At 61.3% G+C, this 22,325-nt stretch overlaps 1 protein-coding gene across 5 annotated transcripts in view; it reads right to left on the bottom strand.

Annotated features, from left to right (window-relative positions):
- Positions 1-22,325, bottom strand: part of ANO1 (anoctamin 1) — a 149,866-nt gene that overhangs the window by 40,454 nt on the left and 87,087 nt on the right. For 3 of the 5 annotated variants that reach the window (XM_047692222.1, XM_047692221.1, XM_047692224.1), the window contains exons 4-12: positions 17,488-17,586; positions 16,570-16,721; positions 14,989-15,043; positions 11,993-12,044; positions 9,615-9,680; positions 9,075-9,130; positions 7,265-7,306; positions 2,750-2,814; positions 1,866-2,000 (exon numbers count right to left, since the gene is read on the bottom strand). In XM_047692222.1, coding sequence (XP_047548178.1) covers positions 1,866-2,000; positions 2,750-2,814; positions 7,265-7,306; positions 9,075-9,130; positions 9,615-9,680; positions 11,993-12,044; positions 14,989-15,043; positions 16,570-16,721; positions 17,488-17,586 — 722 coding nt within the window. The remainder of the gene's footprint in view (positions 1-1,865; positions 2,001-2,749; positions 2,815-7,264; positions 7,307-9,074; positions 9,131-9,614; positions 9,681-11,992; positions 12,045-14,988; positions 15,044-16,569; positions 16,722-17,487; positions 17,587-22,325) is intronic. The other 2 variants (XM_047692223.1, XM_047692225.1) reach the window with 1 other exon arrangement.

The raw sequence follows: 22,325 nt of genomic DNA, 5'->3' as shown, positions 1-22,325 counted from the left end.
AGGAACAGCGGGAACAGTGGTGATTGCCGTTACTACCCTGGGGGTAACCGAGCACGGACAGCGGCCGTGAGCGTCCGTCTCCTGCCCCTCGCTGAGTTCCCTCTCCTCCAAGGGCCCTTCCGGGGGGCAGGTGTTGGGGAGGCTGATAAAGGCCCCCACTGTCACTGCACTGCCCAGGGCCCCGGTGCCCTGGCTAGAGGATGGGGTGGCCCAGAGCCCTGTGGGGGGCAGGGGCAAGGCCGTGCAGCTCTGCCTGCCGCCAGCCCTCTCACCCGTTGGCATAAACGAGGCCAGCCAGACAAAAAGCCTTTTTCTGCAGGTTTTAAACCCTCTGCCTCGCCCTTCCTCAGCCACAGCCAAAATAAAGACAAGGAATGGGAAGTTCTGTTCTTTGGAGGGGATGGGCCGGTTGGGGGTGGCAGCTGGGACCTCGAAGGGCAGGGCCTCTGCCTTCCCTACACACGTGGACGGATCACACTCCCGGGGGACACACACCTCTTGCTTCACCCAAGGCACCAACTGGGCAGCGGCCAAGGCCGAAAGAGGATGGGCGTCCAGAATCCGCCGTGAGGCCAGTGCGCGTCCCTGGCCGTGTGTCGAGAGGAGGCAGTGCTGGCCTGGCCTTGGGGACCTCGGTGCCCTAGTGGTACAGGCGTGCCCGGGCAGAGCCCCCTGGCTGAGACTCCCCGGCTACGCTTGGGAGGAGGGGAGGGAGGAGAAGCCCCCGGGGGCTGCCACTTGCTGCGTCCCTTGGGGCTCTGGAGCTAAAGCCACATCACACCTGGGTTCCCAGCAGCCACTGTCAGACTCAAGCACAGTGGCCTCACGTCACATTAGCCAACAAAGGGACAAGCTTCCTCTGGTCTGTCTGTACCCAGAATAGCCCTGGAGGGTACGTAAGCCAGATTCCTTTAACATTTTGATCCCAGGTGGGTGGAAATATTTTAGGTGTTACTCATGCCTCAAAGCACCATTTATACCAAAATTTGCCGGATATGGCCTTTCTGTGGGCAGAGCTGTGATGAGCCAGCCGCCTGGCCAGGTAAGGGACTCGTTTGATCTGCGCTGACTGGAACTACAGATGAATGTTCCAAGCCATGGCTCTGCTTTGGAACCACAGGGCTGAGTTGTGAGCAACAGAACTGAACGGATGTCCCCGGGCTTCCCTGGCGAGCCTGCGTGCTAGTGGGAAGCAGGGCCACAGGCCGGGCAGCGGTGTCCCTGACCGAGGAGGGGCCTGTCGTCCGGAAGACACAACACAGTCACCCCTGGCTCAGGGCTTGTGGCCCTGGCACACAGCGGGGAGAGACAGGGCACTCCCGAGCCCCCCCGAGGACCGCAGCCTCTGGGCTCCCACCACTTGGCTCATATCCTCCCCAGCACAGGGCTGTCTTGGGGGCCCCGGCCTTCTCCCAAGAGCTCCCCTTGCCTGGCGTAACCCTTGGGGGGGGACCGCAGCAGGACTGTCTGCTCTGTGAACCCCCCAGGGCCAAAGGGACGGGATGGGGGTGGAGAGTCAGGGGGCCGAGTCCACGCACGAGACCTCGACAGGGCCCTTTGGCTCATCTCCTGAACTTGCTAGGAAGCGGAGAATTTCCTAGTCCCTGAAGGACTGAAAACTCCTTTAAAACAGGGCAAAACACCTTCCAAGAAGGGAAAGTTGCTGGATGCTTATTCTACGTCTCACTCCGGACTGGAGTGCGTCTCCCGGGGTGTCTGTGCTGGGAAAGGCCGCCCCTGCTCTCAGACAGCGCTCGCCCCACCCAGGGCCGCGGGTTCAAGGGCCTGTGGGGGCCACGGCCTCCGTGGGAGGAGGGCAGCCCCTCCGGGAGCAGAGGGCATGTGCGGGGAGGAGACCTGCCTACCTGGGGATGTTCTCGTCGACAGTGGCACATCCGTACAGGAAGACGATGATGCCGACCACGGAGGCCGGGATGAGCATCTGGGTGTAGACACCCAGCCAGGCGAAGTACAGGCCGATCTTCTCCCCGAAGTACTTCCTGCACCACAGGACAAAGCCAGACAGAGACAAGCTTATGCTCACGGCCTGCCGGTGCGGACAAGTGGCACCTCCCCGCCCGGCACGAAACAGCTCGACCCGGCCCCGCATGCCCCCGAGCAGGACCTAGAGAGTGGGGTGGGGGGGGCTCTGGGCTGGCCGTCGGGGGCACGGGTGCCTCTTGCCCTTCTGCGCCCCGGGAAGCGGGCCGTTCCGCTTGTGAGGCCCAGGCTGGGGCGTGCGGGTATGGCCGGCTGCCTGGGAGGTTGCCGCCTCTGTCCCAAGTTCCACTCGGTCTGAGGGCTCCGGCCTGGAGAAGCCAAGAGAACTGCCCTCCTCACATTCTGCATCCCTGGCGCCTTGAGGGGCTTCAGAATTTCCATGGCCAGACTCCGGTCTGCAGGTCCCCACAGGACACACATCTGCTCCCCTTCCTGCCCCGGGAGACAGGACAGCGTCCTCCTCCCCCTCCACCAGCCATGTAGGGAGCCCCAGCGGCCACCCAGCGGGGTCGAGCCAGGCTGGGGATTCAGCAAAGGAGGATGAACGTGACAGGAAAAGCCCAGCCCCCAGCGAGTCTACAGGCCTGCGGGGGACCCGGGGCCCCTTCCCAAGCTTCTCCAGTTCAGACAGGTTCCCAGGTGATAAGTACTCAGTATGGTCAAGCCCAACTGACATCCAACCAGGGACTCGCCTCCCACAGCCTCGGAGCAGCCGGGCCGCTCCTTCTTACCCGGTGTCCTCTCTCACCTGACCAGGTCGATGGGCTGGTATTTATAGAAGACCCCGTAGCTCGCCCACTCTTGGTACAGGAGCTGCGGGACAGCAAGTGGTGAGGGCTTTCGGAAAATGGAGCTTCCCTTCCCAGAGCTGGTGTGCCCAGCTGCAGGGAACATTGTTCATTCATTCAACAAACCCTTCTTGGGAGTCGGCCGTGTGCCCGCTGCTGCGCTGGGCAGTGCGCTTTCAGAGGGGAGCACGACAGACACAGCCCCGAGCCCCGGGGCTCCCGTCCTGGCAGGGGAGACCCACACAAAACTTTCAGCTCCGATAAGGGTCCCAAAGAACCCACCAGTGGGGGGAGCTGAGCTGGGACCGGATGGGGCAAGAACGGGGTAGAAGGGACAGAAGCTTCTGGAATCATTATGGAAGCCTCACTCTTCACGATCTGATCCGGAATGGACCTAAAATGGCCCGACCGTGTGAGACTTGTCCACTCAGGGTTCTCAGCGGTCCCTGTCCGATGCCGTGTCATTCTTTATAAAGGACAGAGACCGCCACGCTCTGCAGCAAAGAAACACCAGTGGCAAGACGTTGAAAACTCTCCTGGGATGCAAAGAGAGCTCGGCGCTTCTCCCCTGAGATGAGCCGTCTGATTAACACGCTCGGTGAGATAAATGCAATCTGCACACACCCCATTACCCCCAGGCTCCGGGCAGGGATGGTAATGAGCTTGACGGTTGGAAAGCCTTGCATGAACTCGCAGGGAGTGTCCTAAGAAAGACGCCAGGTTGGGACTGGTGGTGTTAAGAGAGAAAGCCCGCCCACGTGGGTCACTGTTGCTTCCCCAGCCTCAATGCAAGGCCTAGGTCACACGGCTGGGACCCCCTGTGCGTGTCAGATGGGGAACGGGAGGGAGGCAGGTGAGGGATGGTGCCACGAGCTCCCTGCAGGATAAGACCTGGCCTGGGTGTTCTGAGGTAGCAGCCGGCGTGGACGCATGAACCTGCCTCCACCTCCCCGGAGTCCAGAGCTAATGGCATTTTGTGCACACACGTATCTTTGGGTAATTTTCCAGAAATTAACAGCATGCACGAAAGCTCGCTGGGAGGGGTCCCACTCCCACATGCCAGGGAGTCGGCTCCAAGAACTAACACTCACAACGCACGTGCTCGTTTCCTCAAAAGTCAACACACGCAGGTCTGTTCTGATCTCCGTAAGGGGAGCGGTCTTTCGGTTTTACGTCTTTCTGTGAGGGCTACGACAAGATGTACTGGGCAGGGTCTGTGTTCTGAAGGACTAACAGAAAGGCCAGCTGCTGGGGGGGGGGCCTCCGCAGCCTACCGAGGGAGTGGGGTGCAGGGCAGCTCTCCTCTGTCTCAGAAGAGAGAGGCGGGAGTTAAAGGCACCACTCCTGGGTGGGGATGTGGGCTCTGCTAGGCCTCCAGTGGGCGTCCTGGGCACTGAGTCTGAGTCCCAGGTCCTGGGTAGGGGTCCGGTCTGGGCCCCCCCAGCCCTGCTAGGCATCCAGGGCAGACCCTCCCCTCTGAGCCCGTGGCTTCCATTATTCTGGTAGAGACTGTCCTTCCTCCAGGGTCAGAGGGGGACCTCAGGGGCTTGTGCCTCGTGAAAGCCATAACCCAGGGGCTCACTACGTCTCGGCAAGCCTGGTTACATGGACAAGAAGCCCCAGGGTCACTCTGCAAACAGCAAACTCAGATGACCACACAGACCACCTCTGGAAAAGCAAAGCGGCCATCGCTGACCTGGGCAGCTTCCTCCCCTCCATGAAATCAAGCCACTGGTGTAGACCCCATGCAGGCTGGGAGGTGCCCAAGAGATGGGGGCAGGAGGGAGGAGGGAGGGATGGAGGGGACAGGAGGCCCTTCTCAAAGGCATAGCCTCGTCACGCTGGTCCCTACATCCCTGGGCCTGCCCATGGACACTGGCCTGCGGCATGGCAGCCACTGTTCATACATACATGGGACAGCTGGGGGTACGCCCTGGGTCTCTGCCCAATTACTTTACTTCAGTGGAACGTTCTTCCTGACAAGAAAGGAGCATCGATCCCCCCGCAGCTGGCAGACCGGAGAAGTCAAACTCAAGATTTCCCTGTTATGGTTGGCAGAGCTCCGAGGGTGCACCCCAGGCTAGCAAACAGGGTGGGAGGTGTCAGGGCCCTGGAATGGGCCAATGGGGGTCTGGAGGCTCCAGTCACAGTGACCCCGGACCTCAGAGGGAGCCCAGACCTCCCATGTGGGCCCACCCGGCTGAGCAGACCCATTATGGCACCGACACTATCTTTCATTACCGCGTACGGACTTGCCCCTTGCTGTCTCTCCCTAGAATGGAGGCCCATGAGGGCCGGGTTTCTGGTCCACGTGATCCCCAGAGCCCTGTACAGGGCCTGGGGAAGATAACAGGGTCCCAGTAAGTACCTATGGAAGGAAGAAAGGAGAGGGAAGGAGAGGGGGAAGTAGGGCAGGGTACCGTGGCTCTCAGTCCAGCATGGGGATGGAGACAGCTCAGTCCATGCCTGGAGTCACTCCCCCACTCCATGTCCCCACACGAAGGAGCACTCCCGCTCTCAAGGGCCCTGAGAGTCCAGGACTGTTCTGACCATGCTCAGCCTTGGCCCTGGCCTGACTCTTTGCTTAAATCTTCCTACTTGTGCTCCTCCAGCTCAGCACAGGAAAAGGGCCTTGGCTTGGCTGCCCCCCGCTTTCCATCCTGTGAGGTATCCAGGGCCAGGCACTGGGGGCTTCCCTGCCACGGATGGGACCAATAATGGGGAGCCACAGATTTTGTCACTGGAAAGACAAAATACTCACAAACAGGTCACTTAATATGGAGCCGCATGGGAGAATGAGGTCTCCAAGGCTCTGAGTTAGGACCCTTCCCTCTATCCACCCACCTGATCACCCCCATCATCCACCTATCCATCCATCCAAATACCCATCCATCATCCATCCCTCTCTCCATCCATCCATCATCCATCCATCATCCAACCATCCATCCAATACTCCTGGGACTACCCCTGTGGGACAGCCTGGTACTCACACCTGGGATATTAAATTCAGTGGGGGTGAGGGGAGTAGAGGGTGGGCAGCATTCCAGGCAGAGGGAACAGGTGGGTCTGGACAAACCTAGAGTCATGTTTGCTGGACCTGGTGCCCAGTGGTGCCCAGTAAGTAGCTCCTGAGTAAGTGAATGAGATCATTTTGGCAGAGATCTGAGTAGCCTCAAGATTAGTGAAGCAGCCAGTGTGGCTGGTGCCTAGGGAGGCAGGTGAGAAGGAGGCCACAATGGCCTGTGATGAGGAGGACTGAATTAGGCCTGAAATGAGGTCACTGTGCCCAGGGAGGAAGCATCTATAGGTGGAGGAAAGGCACCAGACATGCAGCGCAGGGGGACAAAGGAATGAAGGAGGATGGACTCCAAGGCCAGAGTTGGCCTAGGCAGGCCTGGGGAGGGGATGGTGCTTCTCTAGCGGGATTGAATTGGGGGAGGTTCTGCAAGTCACTGGGTCTCAGACGAATGCCAGATGTTCCACTAAAAATAACCAAATATGTCATTTTTGAGCTAAATCAGATAGCATCTTCAGCTGGATTCCCGGGCGGGCAAGTTGTATCTAGTACCAAAGGCTTAAAAACACGTATGGGGGGCCAGCGGGAGGCAGGAACGGAGAACATTCCATACACAGAGGTTCCCAGCCTGAGATCTGGGACAAGGCCACCATTGTGAGCTTCCCAGGGAAGCGTCTCCACCGGCCGCTTCTGAAGGATCTGCCCTTGAGGGGCAAACATGGGCACAGAGGTCTGTCCCCCACGCTGAAGGAAGTCTGCAGCTCGTTTGGGAAGCGGGAGGCGGCAAGGTGGGCACAGGGAGGAGCCTGGAAGCCAGGCACTGGCTTGTGTGCGGGACGGCAAGACGGCAGGGAAGAACTTTCCGGAGTGGGGAGGACAGAGAAGGAGTGGCTGTGGTGGGGGTGGGGACACAGGGAGCCTGGGCACATAGGATCAGGGAGAGCACTGAACAAACAGATCACTCAGTGTCTCCAAAGGCATAACCCAGGGAACACCGGCTCAATACTGCTTCCATTAGAAAGTGCCCCAGGTCAGATAAGCTGAGAGACACTCGGCTGAACCTCGTCCACAATTCTCCCCAGTGTGCAGAGGAGGCCGTGGCTCCCCACAATTCTCCCCAGTGTGCAGAGGAGGCCGTGGCTCTCTGTGGGGCTGGCCCCGGCGGCCCGGGAGCCGTGCGTGATTAGGCCAAACGCCCGTGAGGGGCAAGTTGATCACCGAGGGGAGATACAGGCTTTGGGGCAGGCGACGAAGGCCACGGTAGAGAAACACACCCTCGCCTTCACACGCTCCCCACAACCTGCCCGGGTACCTCTCAGACCCAGAGAGAGGGGCGCATTCCAGCGGGCCGGGGTTCCGCCTGGTCCCCCCAACACGTGCGGTGGGAGTGTTGTTGCCCCGTGGGTCGCCGTGTAGCCCCGTCCCGCCCACGGCCCCCGCCCGCTCCGCATCCACTTACTTTTCTGTCGTTGAAATCCACGTTTTCACCTTCATAGTCTCCCTGCTCGGGAGAAAAGGAAAAGCGTCAGTACAAACAGTGGTCGCAAGGGGTTCAAATCCAACACTTCCAAATGCAGTCAGTGCTGGTGGCTCTTGTGGGCACGGTAGGATGACCCCAGACGGTAGCAGGTCACGGCCCAGGGAAGGCTGGTGGGAGCCTCCGCCTTGTTCCACTGGGGGACCGTGTGTTCCACCCGCCCAGAGGCCCCGGAGTCTGGCCCGACCAGGCAGGCCTCCCTTTCACTCCCAAGCACAGGAAGTTTTCTGGTCACCGTGCAGAAATCAGTGACCCCACACTCCCATTTCACACATGGCCAGACTGAGGCTCAGAGAAGCCAAGTGGCCCTGACATCTCAGGGTGGGGGTCACCGGCCCAGCAGTTTGTGAGCGGGGCTGGGGGTGCTGGAGGACAGCTGCATTTCTGGAGCCAGTGGGCCAGGTGAGCACCCGCTGGTGGAAGTGTGATGGGGGGCGACGGAGGCCCCTCCAGCCAGGACTGCTGGCGGGGACCCACGGGGTCGGAGCCCTGCCCTTGAAAACACAGCAGGTCACCGGCCGAGGCAGCTGACTCCACACGCCCACATCAACACCGCACTGGTCGAGCACTTGCCAAATGTCACAGCGTTCGTGAGACACACGCCCAAGGAACGGCGGCCAAACAGGAGTGTTTCTGTGGGGCAGGGATCATGGCTGGGGAGGCAGATGCAGGGCTGGGTGAGGGGGAAACGAGGGCTTTGTGTGGAGGCTTTGCCTGCCCTGCGGGGGGAGGAGCTGCCTGGCAGTGACTGCGGGGAAGTGCGCACAGGCAGAAGGAACAGCATTCCTGAAGGCACAGAGGTGGGGACACTCAGTTTGTGGGCCCAGCTCCCCACAGGGGACGAGCAGGTCAGAGTCGGGGGTCTGGAGGGATGGCCCTTTGCGGTCCTGGCAATCAGGTCCCTCCAATCCAGAGTCTTACTGGAAGCCCTCTCGCTTCTGCCCCCTGACACCCACTGGGAGCCATTCCCCGCTCGCAGATGGGGACATGAGGCACGGAGAGGACAGGGGCTGCCTCTACTCCCGGCTGCGGAGGGGCGTGGCCAGGACGAGCCTCTGGGTCCCCTGATGCCCAGCCCCACCCCTCTCTGCTCTCTCCTGCTTTGTGGCTCCTAGTCCTTGGGGCAGCACATTTTGGAACGTTCTAGAGGCCCCCAGTCCAGGGTTCCCACACTGCTTGGGCCCCACAGTGCATTCCCGTGCCCCTCTGACCCCTAGCCCTCGTTTCCATAGCGACAACAAGAGGAGAATCATCCCTCTCCACCCCAACTGAGCTAGCACGTGGCTGTGGCCACAGGCTATATTTGTCGGGGGGATACCAGAGGGATTTGGAGATCCAGCTCAGGAAGCTGGCTACTTGCTCTGCAGAAATGGATACATGCAGAGTCCCGGTCCCTCTGCCAGAGTGGGGGCAGGGTGGCGGGGGAGACCCAGGCAGGGGGGGCATTTCGTGGACAGGCCAGCAGCAAGGTTCACACCCTTGGGTGAACCGGGACAGGGTTCCTGCCACAAACGTCCGTGCCTTGGTGGGCTCGCTCCTCAAGAAGGGAGGCCAGGGGTGCAAAGGCTCCACCCCCCCTCCCCCGCCTGGCCAGGAAGGCCTGCGAGCCGCTGACATTTGTAGGAGGACCAAAGCAGGAAGCCGAGACTGAGACCGCAGGATAATTAGAGCTCCCGCGGGGATTTGGGGCGTCCAACGACGCAGGCGCGAACCCGGTGTCAAGGTCACTCACGTCGTGCAGGGGGTAGGCAGCCGAGTAAACGCCGTTGGCCAGCAGGCTCGTGATACCTTAAAATCAAAGGCAGAGGGAGAATTACGGACCAGGTACGTCTCCTGCCGCTCTCCCTGCAAACAGAGCAGTCCCAGGACCGTGTCAGGTGCCGAGAATTTTCGCGAAGCCGGCTGCACTGGGGCACAGAGGGCCAGGCCACTGCTCTGGCGTCTCCTCCCCGGGTTCCACCAGGAGACGGTAAAACATGCTCTATCGGCAGGATTAGGAAGACACAGAGGAAACCCCAAGAGACAGTCACGCCTGGGAGGAGGGAGGCACCCGAAGCCTGCGGTTTTCCAACTACCCACACCTGCTCGAGGCAAGCCTGCAGAGGAAAGAAGGTGGATTTCCAGGGGTTAGAGAAGCTGAATCACGAGGGAAATACGGGGGGAAATTGATGGTGTCAGAAAACACACATACAATTTGGAATTAGATTTCAGGTTGATTGGAAAAGCCAAAGGGGGGGGGGGCCTGCAGGCCCCGCAGGGGGGCGGCACTTACCATATTTACTACATTTTCGCCTTTTATTTAAAAGGGCAGAGTCCTTCTTTCTTCCCTCTCCTTGCCCTGTTTGTACATCGGGCTATTAGTTACATGAAAACGTCTCAGGGGACCAAAGCTGCATTCGGGGGAGAAAGCATTCGCTCACGGCAGTCCGCACGCCTAGGGGAGGCGAGGCGGTGGCCGAGGCCTTGACGGCGGCCAGACCCTGCCCTGGATGCGTTGGGCAAGTCACCACACCTGAGCCTCCCAGAACCCGGAGGCGAGCCTTCAGCACCCGGCCCCAGGAGGCCGTGCCGTGGAGGGAGGGCCGAGCCGGCCACGCGTGGAGATGGGAGAGAGGGGGCTCCGGGAATCCTGATCTCACGCACACCCTTGGGGGCCAGTGCTGCCCCAGAGTCTCTAGGAGCCCTTTGCTGGTCACGGAACCCCCGGCCTGGCCAAAAAGGCTTTGCAGGTGGTGAGTGGGGCAGCGGTTTCAGTGGCCTAGCTGGCCCAACCCTTTACGACGCCGCTGGGAAATGGGGGGGAAGTGTCTTCCTGAGGCCCACCTAAAAACAGACCATCTCCTTTGTCAGTGATCTGGAATGATCAGGGGGCCTGAGGGAGGCTTTGAAATCTAAGCCAGAGGCAGGTGGGAGCATCCCGCTAAAGCCCACGTGTGTGAAAATTCATCTGTGATAAAAGCGGACGTGGGTCTGATCCAGGTTCACTGCCTCCCCACTGTTCTAGAACACTCAACACAGGAATGCCACAGGGCCTTTGCACAGGTCTGGATCCCTCATTTTCTTCAGATCTCTGCTCAAGCATCTGCATCTTCTCCTCGGAAAGGCCTTTTCCAATCATTGTTCTTAAATCTCTGCGGCAGCCTTCCCAGCCCTTACAAGATGATGTTCTGGCTTTTCTGATTATTATCTGTTTTCTCCCCCAGAACGTAAGTCCCCTGAGGGGGACAGAACCCATCAGTACTTTCTGCAAGTTGAATGAGTGAATCTGGAGGTGAGTAGGGCTTTCAGACGAGGCAGCGAGGTGGAATGGGAGTACCGACAAGGACCCTGATCTATCGGCCCGTTACCAGGTCCACCAGAGAACGAGGGGGAGCACTTAAGATGCGGGCCAACGGAGATGACCCAGAGCAGGGATTAACTCTAGCTGGGAAGTTCCCAGACCCTGGGCTCTTAGCAAACCTTTGGTGCAACCATGTGGGTTTGCTCTGGAGGGGACCCTACAGGGACCTACAGGAGCACTTAGGTCTAGGACAGAAGCCACACCTCCTCCCACCCCAGGTGACTGGGGCCACTCCGGACACTCTTGCTGCTTCTAAGTTGGGCTGGGCCTACGACGGACACTTTCCTCAGGCTCCTCCTGACCCCTGGATGGGAGCCCCCCATTCCCACTGACCTAGGACACAGGCTCAGAGATTGCAGGTTTGGAAGGAGTCCCTGTGACTGGCCATCGGCCATACTGGCTAGGATATCTGCAGCCCACCTGACCCTGAGGGTCTGTCATCTCCTCCCTGTGTCCTGGGCCCGGCCCCCAGTGCGCCCCCACACTGCTCTCCCCACTTGCGTCCTGGCAGGCATTCTCCCCTCTGCAGGAAGCCAAGTGAGCAGGGAGTCTCTCCCGGACTCACAGACTCCTGCCCGCCAGCGCGGGCCCGTGGCCCCGGAGGGCGTGCGTGACGCATAGCTCTCAGCGGGCATGCACGAGCTTACGAAGGAGGAACCCTGGCAAAGGCTTTCCTTTGCTCTGAAGTGTTTGGTTTTGGTGACCTCAGCCCACAGTGGCCGGTGAGGGACCCCTGCTGGGGTGGGGGTGGGGTCAATGGGATGCACTTCGGGCAGGAAAGTTCTGCACCTGTGGCTTGGGGGTGCTCCAGAAGGTGCCTGGCCGGATGGATCTGTGCCAGGTTCTGGATTCGGGCTGTGTGTTGAGGACGGGCCTTCCAGCAAGGCCCGGTGTGGAGCTGTGTGGGTCCCCAGTGGGGAGCCTTCCACTCCAAGCTGGGAGCATGTCTGGCACGGGCACTGCTTTGGGCCATCACCCCCCGCCAGAACCCCAGCGACGTGCCCCTGGACTGTGAGGGTCAAAGAGGGGGATGGCGCCTTGGTCACCCCTACAGCTTCCAGCAGCCAGATTTACCACCCCTGCAGGGAGAGGCTCAGACGCCCCTGCAAGTGCCACAAGCCGGAGAGAAGGATGCCCCGTACAACGGCCCCGCGGGCCTGGAGCATCTCTCCCGTCTGACGCAGCTACACGGGCTTAAATCAAAACCTTCTAAAAGCCCCCAAACCAGCTGCCCGCCTCCCACGTTGATGACGGGAGGCGGGATTAGGGCTGGGAGGGGCGCTGAGCTCAGGCCCCAGCAATGTCCTCACCCATGCTGTACTTGGCCTTGGTACACGTTGTTCTCTTCAGGATCTCATAGACCTGTTGCGGAGACAAGAAGGAGGGGCGGATGGTTACTCGAGGCAGCCGTGGCACGCGGAAACTGTCCCACGACGGCCGGAAAGGGACGTGTTCGCGCATGACCAGCGACTGCCACCTGCTCTCCTCTGAGGACAGACGGCTGGGCTTTTTACAGACGCGTGTCCCTCGCGCCGAGGGTGTGCCGTTCTGAGGGAGGAGTTGCTGGGACGGGAGGACTCCTGTCTCTCCCTTCCTTCCCTCTGTGAGGCACTGACGGCGTCCTGCTTTTCGGGGTTGAGAATTGTCCCTGGTGCCCCATGGGACGGGCTACTCTCCTTTCCGGCTGGGAAGGCAGGTGGGATTCCAAGCCACGGGCACCCGGCTCATAGGACCCCTCCTGGGTGTAGCCCTCGATGTTCTAGAAACCCGAGGTGGGGGCAGGTTCTGGGAGCTCATCCCGCCCTGCATCAGGAGGCGGCAGAAGCCCCCTGCAAGGTCCCACGCCACCCCAGCCCCGTGCCCCCTTGACTAACAAGACATCTCACTTGGTGGCCTCGGGAGCCCCAGCTCGGGAGTCTGCCTGCCTCTGGCCCTGGCTTCACCACGTGCAGATGTGTGGTCTCGGGCAACTACCTCACCATCCCATGCCTTAGTTTCCCTACCTGCAAAACGGGGTGACCGTGACGGGCCCTCCGGCTCAGACGTGACAGTGAGAGCAGCACTCCTCCCTCCAAGCCCTCAGCTCCCCCACCGGCTGCCAGTGGCCACCCCCGGCCCTGTCCCGCCCTCTCCCATCTCTGTCCATCTTGGCCCGGGCCTAGCAACCTGGCCTCCCAGCGCTCTGCTCCATCTCCAAACCCTCTCCCAAGAACCAGGGCCTCCCCCCTCGATGTCCTTCTGCGAGAAGCACTTGGTCCCCAAGATCTACGAGGCTGCAGGGCCGTGGCCACCCCTGCTCTGCCTCCCCACTGCTCTTGTCCCAGAGCACTCCCTCCCACCTGCCATAAAGGAGCCCACTGCCTCCTGTTTCCCTCCCACCAGTAACTGCGGATGACACATTAGTGACCCACTCAGGCCATATCCCCGGTACCCCCGCATCTAACTGGGGGCCCCGTCCTGACCTCGCTGACTCTCCTGGAATTACCGCCTCCCATTCAGTGGGTCACGGCCTCATTCATGACCACCTCTAAGCCTGTACCTGCCTCCACCTGCCCTCCCACAGCTGGCCACTGGCCCTCATCTTGCTCGAACAGATCTGACCACATCCTCAACCTCGCTCTGCAACCATCTATGGCTCCCTGGCACCTGCAGCCTGAAGGTCTGTGTCCCAAGACCAACGCGATCAGCCCTTCCTGCTGATCCTGACGCCTACCCACTAGCGTGCTGGGTGACCCTGATGCCAGGAGCACGGGGAAGGAGGCAGGGAGGCCATCAGTCTCCATACCTTTGCCTAGAATGACCTCGTCCCAGCGCCGGATACTGTCGGGTCTCCAAGGCCATGGGGCCTGACTACCCAAGGACAAAGTTTTGAACTGTCAGTTTCTCTGGAGCCTTGGTCGGTTTACAAACCAGCCTTTGAGGTCTCCGGGAGAGAGCCCCCGAGCCCCCCAGAGTAAACCAGACCCTTCAGTGACCAGTCACTGACAGAACCACTTTCTGCACCTTGGGATCACGGACGGAGCTCTGTTTCATAGCAGACTCCCCGTGAGACGGGGTCTGAAGCTTTCCATCCACCTATTCCACGCCCCCCCCCCCAAGAGCAAGAGTGAATTCACGAATTTGCACCCTGCCCCATGCTTCTGGGGAGCATCTGGGCAGCCGCAGGTCATGTGACTTCAACATTCATGTTGAAACACACACGTGACTCGGTTTCCGCAGCCGGTCATTCCTCCAATCCTCTATTTCCTAAAGATTCAAAAAAAGTCAAAGTGGCTGCTTCTCCCAAGGGGCTGGTCTCCGGGGGAGCTATTTTCCTCCCCCCGGGACACCTGTCAGCCCCGAGACACTCCAGCTGGCTGATGTCTTCCCATCAAAAAGTTCCTTCTTATTTACTACGATGAGATTTAATTGCTAAGATTAATTAGTAACACGGGTCAGGTGAACCACCGCGCTGTGGCCCAGGCCGCCCCGCATGGAGGGGCACCGCGGCGCTCGAAGCCAGAACCATTCTCGTTCTGATGCAGGCTCGGTGCCTCCCCAGGTCACGAGGCTGGGAGGGGACAGAGAGCAGCAGACGGGACCCGGATCTGTCTTCCTGGCAGCGGCCCGAGCCCCACTCACCAAAGCAACCCACAGCACCGAGTCTCGTCTGGCCACCTGCTGGCCTGGGGATGTGGCCGTGAGGGGCAGTCATCTGCTCAAGGTCAAGTGGCCGTCCTGCACCTCTGCCCCCCGGGCCGGGCTTTTGGGCGGGAGCGGCGGCAGCAGCAGCACCGGAGGCTTGGCTGCCACGTTAATTTCTTGTGTGGAGAAAAGCCGGGTCCTGAGCCGTGCATGGCCCAGCTTGGCCGGTGGACAAATTGGCGGCCGATGGATAAACATTAAACCAATACCTTCAAGAGGGCAGGGCGGCCTGGTCCGATTTCAAACTTCATTCTCTCCTCTGGCCCAGCCCCAGAAATCTGCCTCCATCGCCCCACCCCTCCTGCGACGTCTCTACGAGACTCCTCTGCTGGGGCCCCACCGGCTCTGCTAAGGGCCCCGCGCAGGAAGGCCCGGGACAGGTGCTGGGGGGTCTGGAGTCCCCCTGCCCTTTCCTGTGGCTCCACCTGGAGGAGGAAGGGCGGGGCTTCCCCTGCCCCCCCACCCCCAGCCGCCCCCCTCTGCTTATGATTCTAATTATCGCTGTCACAGGCAATTAGAGCGGGCTTCCACCTGGAGGAGCTTTGCTGAAATGAAATTATCACCCGCTTCTCCCAGGGGCCGCCTTGCTGGGGAGCCAGCAAGTCCCACAGGCCGTACTTACTATCGTGCTCCGGGTTTTGCTGTCGAAAAAGGAATCCTTGTCAGACAGGTCAAATCTGTTGAAATAGTGAGAAGAAAGAGACACACAGCTCACCGGAGTCGGCTCTCCGGGTTTCCAAGGCCCTGGGAAAGCACACGGTCCCCGTGAGCCGTGACCATGACACTGGGCAGGTGTGCCAGGTGTGCCCCGACCCTGGGCATCTGGAACAGTCCGTGTCACTCCCCCAGGCCCCTCTAGGAGGCCTGGATACCCACACCTCCACCCAAGGATCTGCTTCCCTTTGACGATGCCCTTAGTCTCTGTGTCAACACTGCCAGCGGCGGGGACCGTGCCGTCCCACCATGAGACAGTGGGGCCGTCCCACCATCAGATGCTGTCAATGCTGAAGACAATCTCCCAGTACTCCATAGTGTCAGTCCTGAGGTCTTGGCCCCCACATATTTCCTAAGGTTGCCTGAGGGCAGAGGGGGGCCTCTGGGAGAGGTCGCCCACTGCCCCAGGCACTCAGGGTACAGCCGGGGAGGGTCTCTGTCCCCAAAGAGCCTGGAGCTCAGCGGGGCCTGGCAAGGGGGTTCCAAGTGAGGCAGCCAGGGCAGAGCCAAGGGAGGCCCGGGGTGCTGCGGGTCCTAGAAGGAGGGCGCCCTGGGATCCCCCGTCCTGCAGGCGGTGTAAGGAGCTGGGCTTGGGGCCACTTTTTACAAATGTCTTATTTGGGATCCCAGGGACGATCGGGAGGTTGGAGAAATAACGGCGGAGGCCGCCGCTTGGCCCTTCCCCGTGACTCACACATTTGCTAGAGCTGAAGCCCCAGCTCTGAGCTGAGAAACAGCTCTCCATGTCCCGTGAGACCAGTGGCATCCTGGAGAGCCCCCCTGCCCCCGCTTGTCATCCACGTCCCTGTGGGTCCTAGAGCCCAAGTTCTCTCTGTTCCCACCACTGCCCACACTCCAGCTCTGAGCATCGAGGCCCCACCCACCCAGAGGGCGATGCCCCACTGCCCCTCGGGAGCAGGGTACGATGGAAGGTTCCAGAACAGGTGCAGCCCTGCCAGGCAACCTTGCTGGCAGCACGTCCCCTGAGCCTCCAGCCTCCAGCTGTGGCTGCCTTTGTCCCTGCCTCCCAGAGCTTGGCCCCTTCGGGAGGCCTGGTTAGCCAGACCCTCTCACAGGAACACAGACCCCAGAGGGATGGGGCTGTAGGGGAGCGGAGAGATGCCCAGGTCCCTGCTTTGGGGCTTTGAGCCAAGCCGCATACATGCCCTCCCTTGAGCCCGTGTGTTTTCCTGAATGTCCCCTGACAGGAGGACAAGACTCGTCACCCCTCCATTCCTTAGTTAACAGCGATCTTGGAGAACATCCTTGAATCTCTTCTGTACTCAAGACCTATAAACTGTTCAGAGAAAGTGCTTCAGGGGCTGAAACCCCACTGCTTTGGGAGAACGGAGAGCTTCTCTGGTCTCAGGGGACTGTCGTACAACCTGCATCTCCCCTGTCATGTACCACGCTGTGGGGTCCACACAGCAGGGCCCCCCAGGAAGGGGCAAGATGGGCAGGATGGGGGAGGGGGGAGATTCCCACTTACAGGTGCTGCTTCTCCCGGGAGAAGGGGTAGGAGAGTCTCTTTGTGGTCTGGGGTCTGTGCTCGGCCACCTTGGGCTGGATGGGGTCCGTGATTTTCTGGAGCACGGAGCTGATCTTCTTCAGGAGGCCCCGGGGCTCGTTAATGTGGTAGAGCTGCAGACCGGATTGGGAGGGGGGGTCCGCGTCATCTGCTGGGCCATGACCCTTGGAATCTATTCTCAGACAGTCACAGGACTGTCCCCCCCCAACCCCACTGAGATGGCACGCCCTGGGAACAGAACTCGGGGAGGCAGAGTAGCCCCCACTGCGCCCAGTTTCCAGATAAACCCTCCAAGCTCTGACTTTGAAGACTGTCTCCGCAAAGTACAATCACAACACGTCCCAGAAAACCTGCCTCTGGTCTCTGCTTTGTCTCGAAAGAGGTAGCCCACAGGGTCTCAGTGGATTTGGGGGGCCAGGGGCTGATGGACCCCCGAGAACAGCTTCACCCCCATCCCCCGCTTTCCTTTCTGCACAGGAAGGAGAACACGGCCGCCTCGTTGAGCTCAGGGGCCCGCTGTCGGACGCGCCTCAGCCCTTGGTGTCCAGAGATGAAAAAGAAAGTCCCTGCAGGCTGGGCAGCGTGATTAGAGGGGGCTGGTGGGTCGGCCACGACACCACGGGGAGGAAACACCGAGCGGGAAGGCTCAGTGCGTCTGTGTCTGTAACAGATGCCCCCGACGCCCTTCCCGCGCCAGCTCTCGGTGGGTGTAGTCTGGGGTCTCCGAACACCCCGCCCCAGGCTTGGAAATCAGGACGTGGGCGCCCACTGCCCGCCCCCTGGGTGGCACCGAAGGTCGCTCGGTTTCCCGCCTGAGCCCCGCCCGATGAGGTTCTCGCGGGCACCTGTGGACCTGGGGGGCCGTGCCCCAGCACCCACCTTCTTTGTGGGCATCTTCAGCTTCAGGAACTCGGCCTCCCTGCACAGCACGTTCCAGGGCGCGTGGATCTTTACGAATCCGACCCCGTGAATCTTGGTCTGGGGGGAGAGAAAGCCTCCGTGAGCATGGACAGCTCCAGGTCGGAAAACATCGGCACGAGCCAGGTTGACAGGTCAGCGGCCCCTCAGTCACCCCTCCGGGCACCGCCTCGATTTGCTCCGATTCTCCCCCTTGTGCGTGGTGAGGGGCCAGCAGGGCCCGGAGGGGGTCCCATGGTCCAAAACTCCCGAGGAGCTTTGAGGAGCTCAAAGCAGCACGTCCACGAAAGAGGACCTTTCACAACCGAGAGCCCGGGCCCTTGTCCCCAGTGGGTGCACTCGGTGCCCCTTGTCCCCAGGCAGGGCTGAGGAAGTGAAGATGACCCCCTCTGGACACCTTCCCTCTGTGGGGTCAGGCACCCAGCCATCCCCTGGGGACCCTGGGCAGCCCGGGGCAGGGGCTCGAGGGTGGGCCTGTTCAAGCTGGGAACCCCCCACCCCCGGAACTGCTGGGAGCTTGAGGAGTCGCCCCCACACTCCCCGGGCCAGCGGGTCTGGATAGACAGGAGAATGGGGAAAGATGTGTGTGTGCAGCATGGGGTACCCCCCAGCCGCGGGAAAGGATGAAACGCAGCCATGTGCCGTGACGCGGATGGAACCAGGCCTCCCGCCCGGGCGCTGCCGTGTCACCTCACGCGTGCCCTCCGCAACAAAAGAATGGGAGTCGGCTCTGAGGCCTGGTAGCTGTGTTTGCGACCTCATCCTGGTAACGTTTCCACGATGCACGGGCCCATCAGATCACTGCGTGGGGACCATCCGCGGGAGCTGTGACCGTGCTTGATTTTTCCCGCACGAGGTCTGGGCGGTGCAGGGCCCGCAGCGCGTTGTACTGGCGGGAGTGGGGACTGCGCTCCAGAGAACGTGGGCCACAGGCACGAGCCCCCAGTGACTCTCCATTCTTCTCTGTCCCCCGTTCCCCGAATTTCGTGTTTAGGGGAGACTGTCTGGAGGCGCCCACAGCAGCAGGGAGGGGATGCGAGGCACGTAGCATCAGCAGACTTTCTAAGCACCCCAAGATAACTGGGTGCCCCATGGCATTAGTGCCAACACAACAAAAAGTGAAGAAACAGGGCTTGTCCCTGAGCCAGAGCCGTCCTTGGCGGAGGGGCCCGCGGTCCAGCAGACTTCTCAAGGGGACCCACGGCTTAGAGCCCAGGCTGCCCCAGAGGGAGGGTCCACCCAGCTCTCCCTTCCACCATCCTGAGGTGTAAGGGACTGGCCGGGAGTCCCGGGGGAAGGGAATCAAGCTATGGGAGGGAGGGTGTCGCCAGCGCGGGCCCGGCCCTGGGCACTGGGGTCGGCTGACTCAGGGCCTGCCTCTGGCTTCCAGACCCCAAGTCACGTCACTTGTCTGGGAATGGGTATGGCCCGTGGATTCACTGCAGGTTTTGGGGAGGAAAGCAATGGAACCAGTGTCACTTGAGGATGAATTTTAAGAAAAACCCCCTTGTGGGCCAAACACATTCACCCGTCAGCCCGTGACACTGAAGCTCACAGCCGTCCAGGAGAAGGCAGGCAGCTGGGCAGTGGGCAGAACGCCCTGGATCAGGCCCGCAGACAGAGCGACAGACGGACCCCAGCGGCACCCCACCTAGGGAAGGGGACCACCGCTGGGCCCAGGGGAGCTGTCCTGTCCTGGGCCCAGTCCTGCTCAGGGCCTCCGCTTCCCCAGCCCCACTGCCTGCAGCAGAACATGTGTGCCCCACACGTGTCTGTCCGTACGGTGCACGTGCACCACACCTGGACGAAAGCCACACACGGGAACCGGGGTGGTGAGGAGGCCAAGACCCATGGGAGCTTGTGACGCATCAGTCCCCCTCCGTGCCCTGCTGTGTGTTTGCTCATTCAGTCCTCACCACAAGCCTATGGAATGGGCCCTACTGCTGTCCTCGTTCTAGAGCGAGGACGCCGAGACACACTCCGCCAGCTCATCAGATGACTGTCCTGGTTCCGTGTCCTAGTTCGGCTCTAACAAGTGACCACCAGGCTTAAGACAATGCAGACTCATTCCTTCATGGCTCTGGAGCCGGAAGTCCTAAACCGAGGTATCCCTGGGGTCATGTTCCCTCTGGAGGCTCTTCCCGCTGCTGGGGGCTCCGAGTATCCTGGGTTGTGGCCACACCCCTCCGGCCACCTCTGCTACCATGTGGCCTCTCCCGTGGGTCTGTTTCCAATCTCTCTCTGCTTTCTCTGCTAAGGACACCTGTTAGTGCACCTAGAGCCCTCCTCAGCCCAGAGATCCTTGACTTACACCTGCAAGGACGCTTCTTCCAAATAAGGGCATGTCTGCAGGTGCCAGGTAGACATGGCTTCCCGCTGACCGTGCTGGCCCTGAATATGCCACTGAGAGCCCCACGGGGCTTTGTGCAGGGAGCCTGTCTACACAGTGAGAGGCGTTTCCAGGAAGCACGGGCCCAGGAGCTGGGGCCTGGAGCTGCCTCCGAGGAACCAGCCAAGACCAGGGCGCTGAGTGCGGAGACCCGAGGAGCAAGCACTCAGAAGTGGGTCTGTGCGGGGCAGCCTGGGAAGAGCCTGAAGTCCTGGCATGGCCCAGGGCGGGGCGCACAGTGCACAGGCTTGTGAACAGACCTATGTCAGTGAGAGCTGGAGGACCCAGCCTGGGGGCCGTGGGAGGGGGCAGCCCAGATCCTCCTGCTGTCCTCGGGGGGCCAGTCCAGCAGGCACCAGATAAGCCCGTGAGATCGGGGGCCTGAGTTGGCATCTGGCTCCATCCCTGTGTGCCTCTGGCAAGTGGCATGACCTCTCTGAGCCCATTTCCTCATCTGCAAATCTCTGCAGCGCAAAGTTTGCTTCACAGTCAGAGGCAGCCTGGGGTTCTTAGCATTCCGGCCCAGCCCCCCAGCTGGCGGGAAGGGTCCATACAGTGAATGGTTACTGCCTCTGCTCTGAACCATCCCTCCGTGGCCAGCAGGCAGCCGAGGCCACACTGGCTTACGTGTGTGTTCACCCTTGTCCAACAAGCTCGAGGCTGCCTCCCCAGCTCGGGGAAGACCCGGAGGACAACAAGACCTGAGAGGCAGCAGCGCCCCCGGCCCAGATGGCTCATGCACGTGGGGACGATCTCATGGGGCGCCTGGAGCAGGGAGAAATGACTGTCGGGAGCCCACGCACGGCAGAGCCTGTCTTTCCCCTTCCAGACCCGGGTCTATTTCTGGGCACTGCTCACCCACACACAGACCCAAAATATATTCTTCCCAGTCCCATGGAGAGTTCTCTCGCCGGTGGTCACGGAGCTGGTGCGTGCGGCCAGCCTGCCTGGGAAAACGTGCTCCTCTGTTGACGTGAGCAACGAGGTCTCTCCCAGGAAACATCTGGCGGGATTTGGGAAAGGGGTCGTGGGACCAGTTTGGGAAAAGCACATACGGGATGTTCTCAAACGTGGTGCCCAGCCTGACCGCCGCCCGGCCCCAGCGGGAAGAAAGCATGAGATGTCCAGGTCCCCCTTGCCCCAGCCAGGCCAATGATGTGGAATTACCTGGGAGGCCACAGACCTGCCGGGGTGCGGCCCGGGAGCGCCAGGCGAGCTTGAGGCAGGGGCAGGGCCCCCGGGTGCCCACCGGACATGCCCACCAGGCCGGGAGCTCTCCCGGCGCAAACAGAGTGTGTTCAAGCCTCCATTCTGAGCCCAGCTCGCAGACACTGTGACCCGACCAGAACTGTTTCTGGCATTTTCCTTTCCAAAGCAAGAAGAAAGGCACAAACGAAGCCAACATAACAGTGGTGGTGGTTGAGCACCCCTGGGGCTCCCCCCACGTCCCCACGGCCACCTGCGGGCCTGGACGTTCCAAGTCGGCAGGCCGGATCACGTGTTTCCGCCATCTGGCCACGGCCCCCCGTGGTGGCTGAGGCACGGGCTGGGGATCGCTGGGAGGTTCGCATCAGGGAGGACCCTCCCTCGGCCAGTTCTGCTTGCCCTCGGCTCCCCGGAGAGCTTCCGGCAGTACCGTCTCCTCTTCCTGCCCTGAGGACCCACAGGCCGCTTCCTGCCCTGGGCACCTCGTAGGGCAGACAGAGGGAACTAAGGGACCCCTGGTTGCCACTGCCACCAGGGGAGTCTCCGCAGCCACGCCCGGTGTGTGTGTGCCCGAGCCACGGGCATGGTGCCATGTGCCAGCAGGGACTCAGAGACCTTGCCTGAGCTCCTTCTGGAAGGGGAAGCCCAGGAGGGGCTTGGGCCCTGACCCCGATGGCCGTGGGGCCTCGATGTCCTCAGCTTCCGACAGGGACCCTGCCACCCCCGGTGGGAGTCGTGAGCAGGAGGGCCCAGAGCCTCCTCTGGACCCTGGCCTCGGGATGTTGGGGCTGCCCTGGGGGAGGAGGGCCCATGTTCCCGGCACCAGGCGTGTGTCGGCGTGGAGAGGTGGCCCACAGACTCGCATGACCCACGCATGTCACGGCTTCTGTGGACCCCGCCCACGCCGCCCGGGAGGAGGGGCTTCAGTCACTCAGGGACCGTCCCATCATGTGCAGGGGTGACGGGGCCTCGTGCATCATCGGGGCGATGCACCGGGGTCGAGGCTCAGGCGCGCGTGGGACCAGCCGACGCTGCCCCTGCAGGCGGCCGAGAAGCTGTGGGAGGACCGGGCAGGGGCATCTGCGCCCCCCGTGCTGGCACGGGTCTGGCCCAAGCCCAGCGTGCTGAAGGAAGACACGACAGGTGAGTCACCGAAAACAGTCACTCAGGGTCCTGCTCTGCGACAAGCCGGTGGAGGACTCAC

Source organism: Lutra lutra, chromosome 10 (genome assembly GCF_902655055.1).
Source record: "Lutra lutra chromosome 10, mLutLut1.2, whole genome shotgun sequence".
Classification (NCBI taxonomy): domain Eukaryota; kingdom Metazoa; phylum Chordata; class Mammalia; order Carnivora; family Mustelidae; genus Lutra; species Lutra lutra.
Note: the sequence above shows the minus strand (reverse complement) of the source record. Positions and strands in the feature narration are given on the sequence as shown.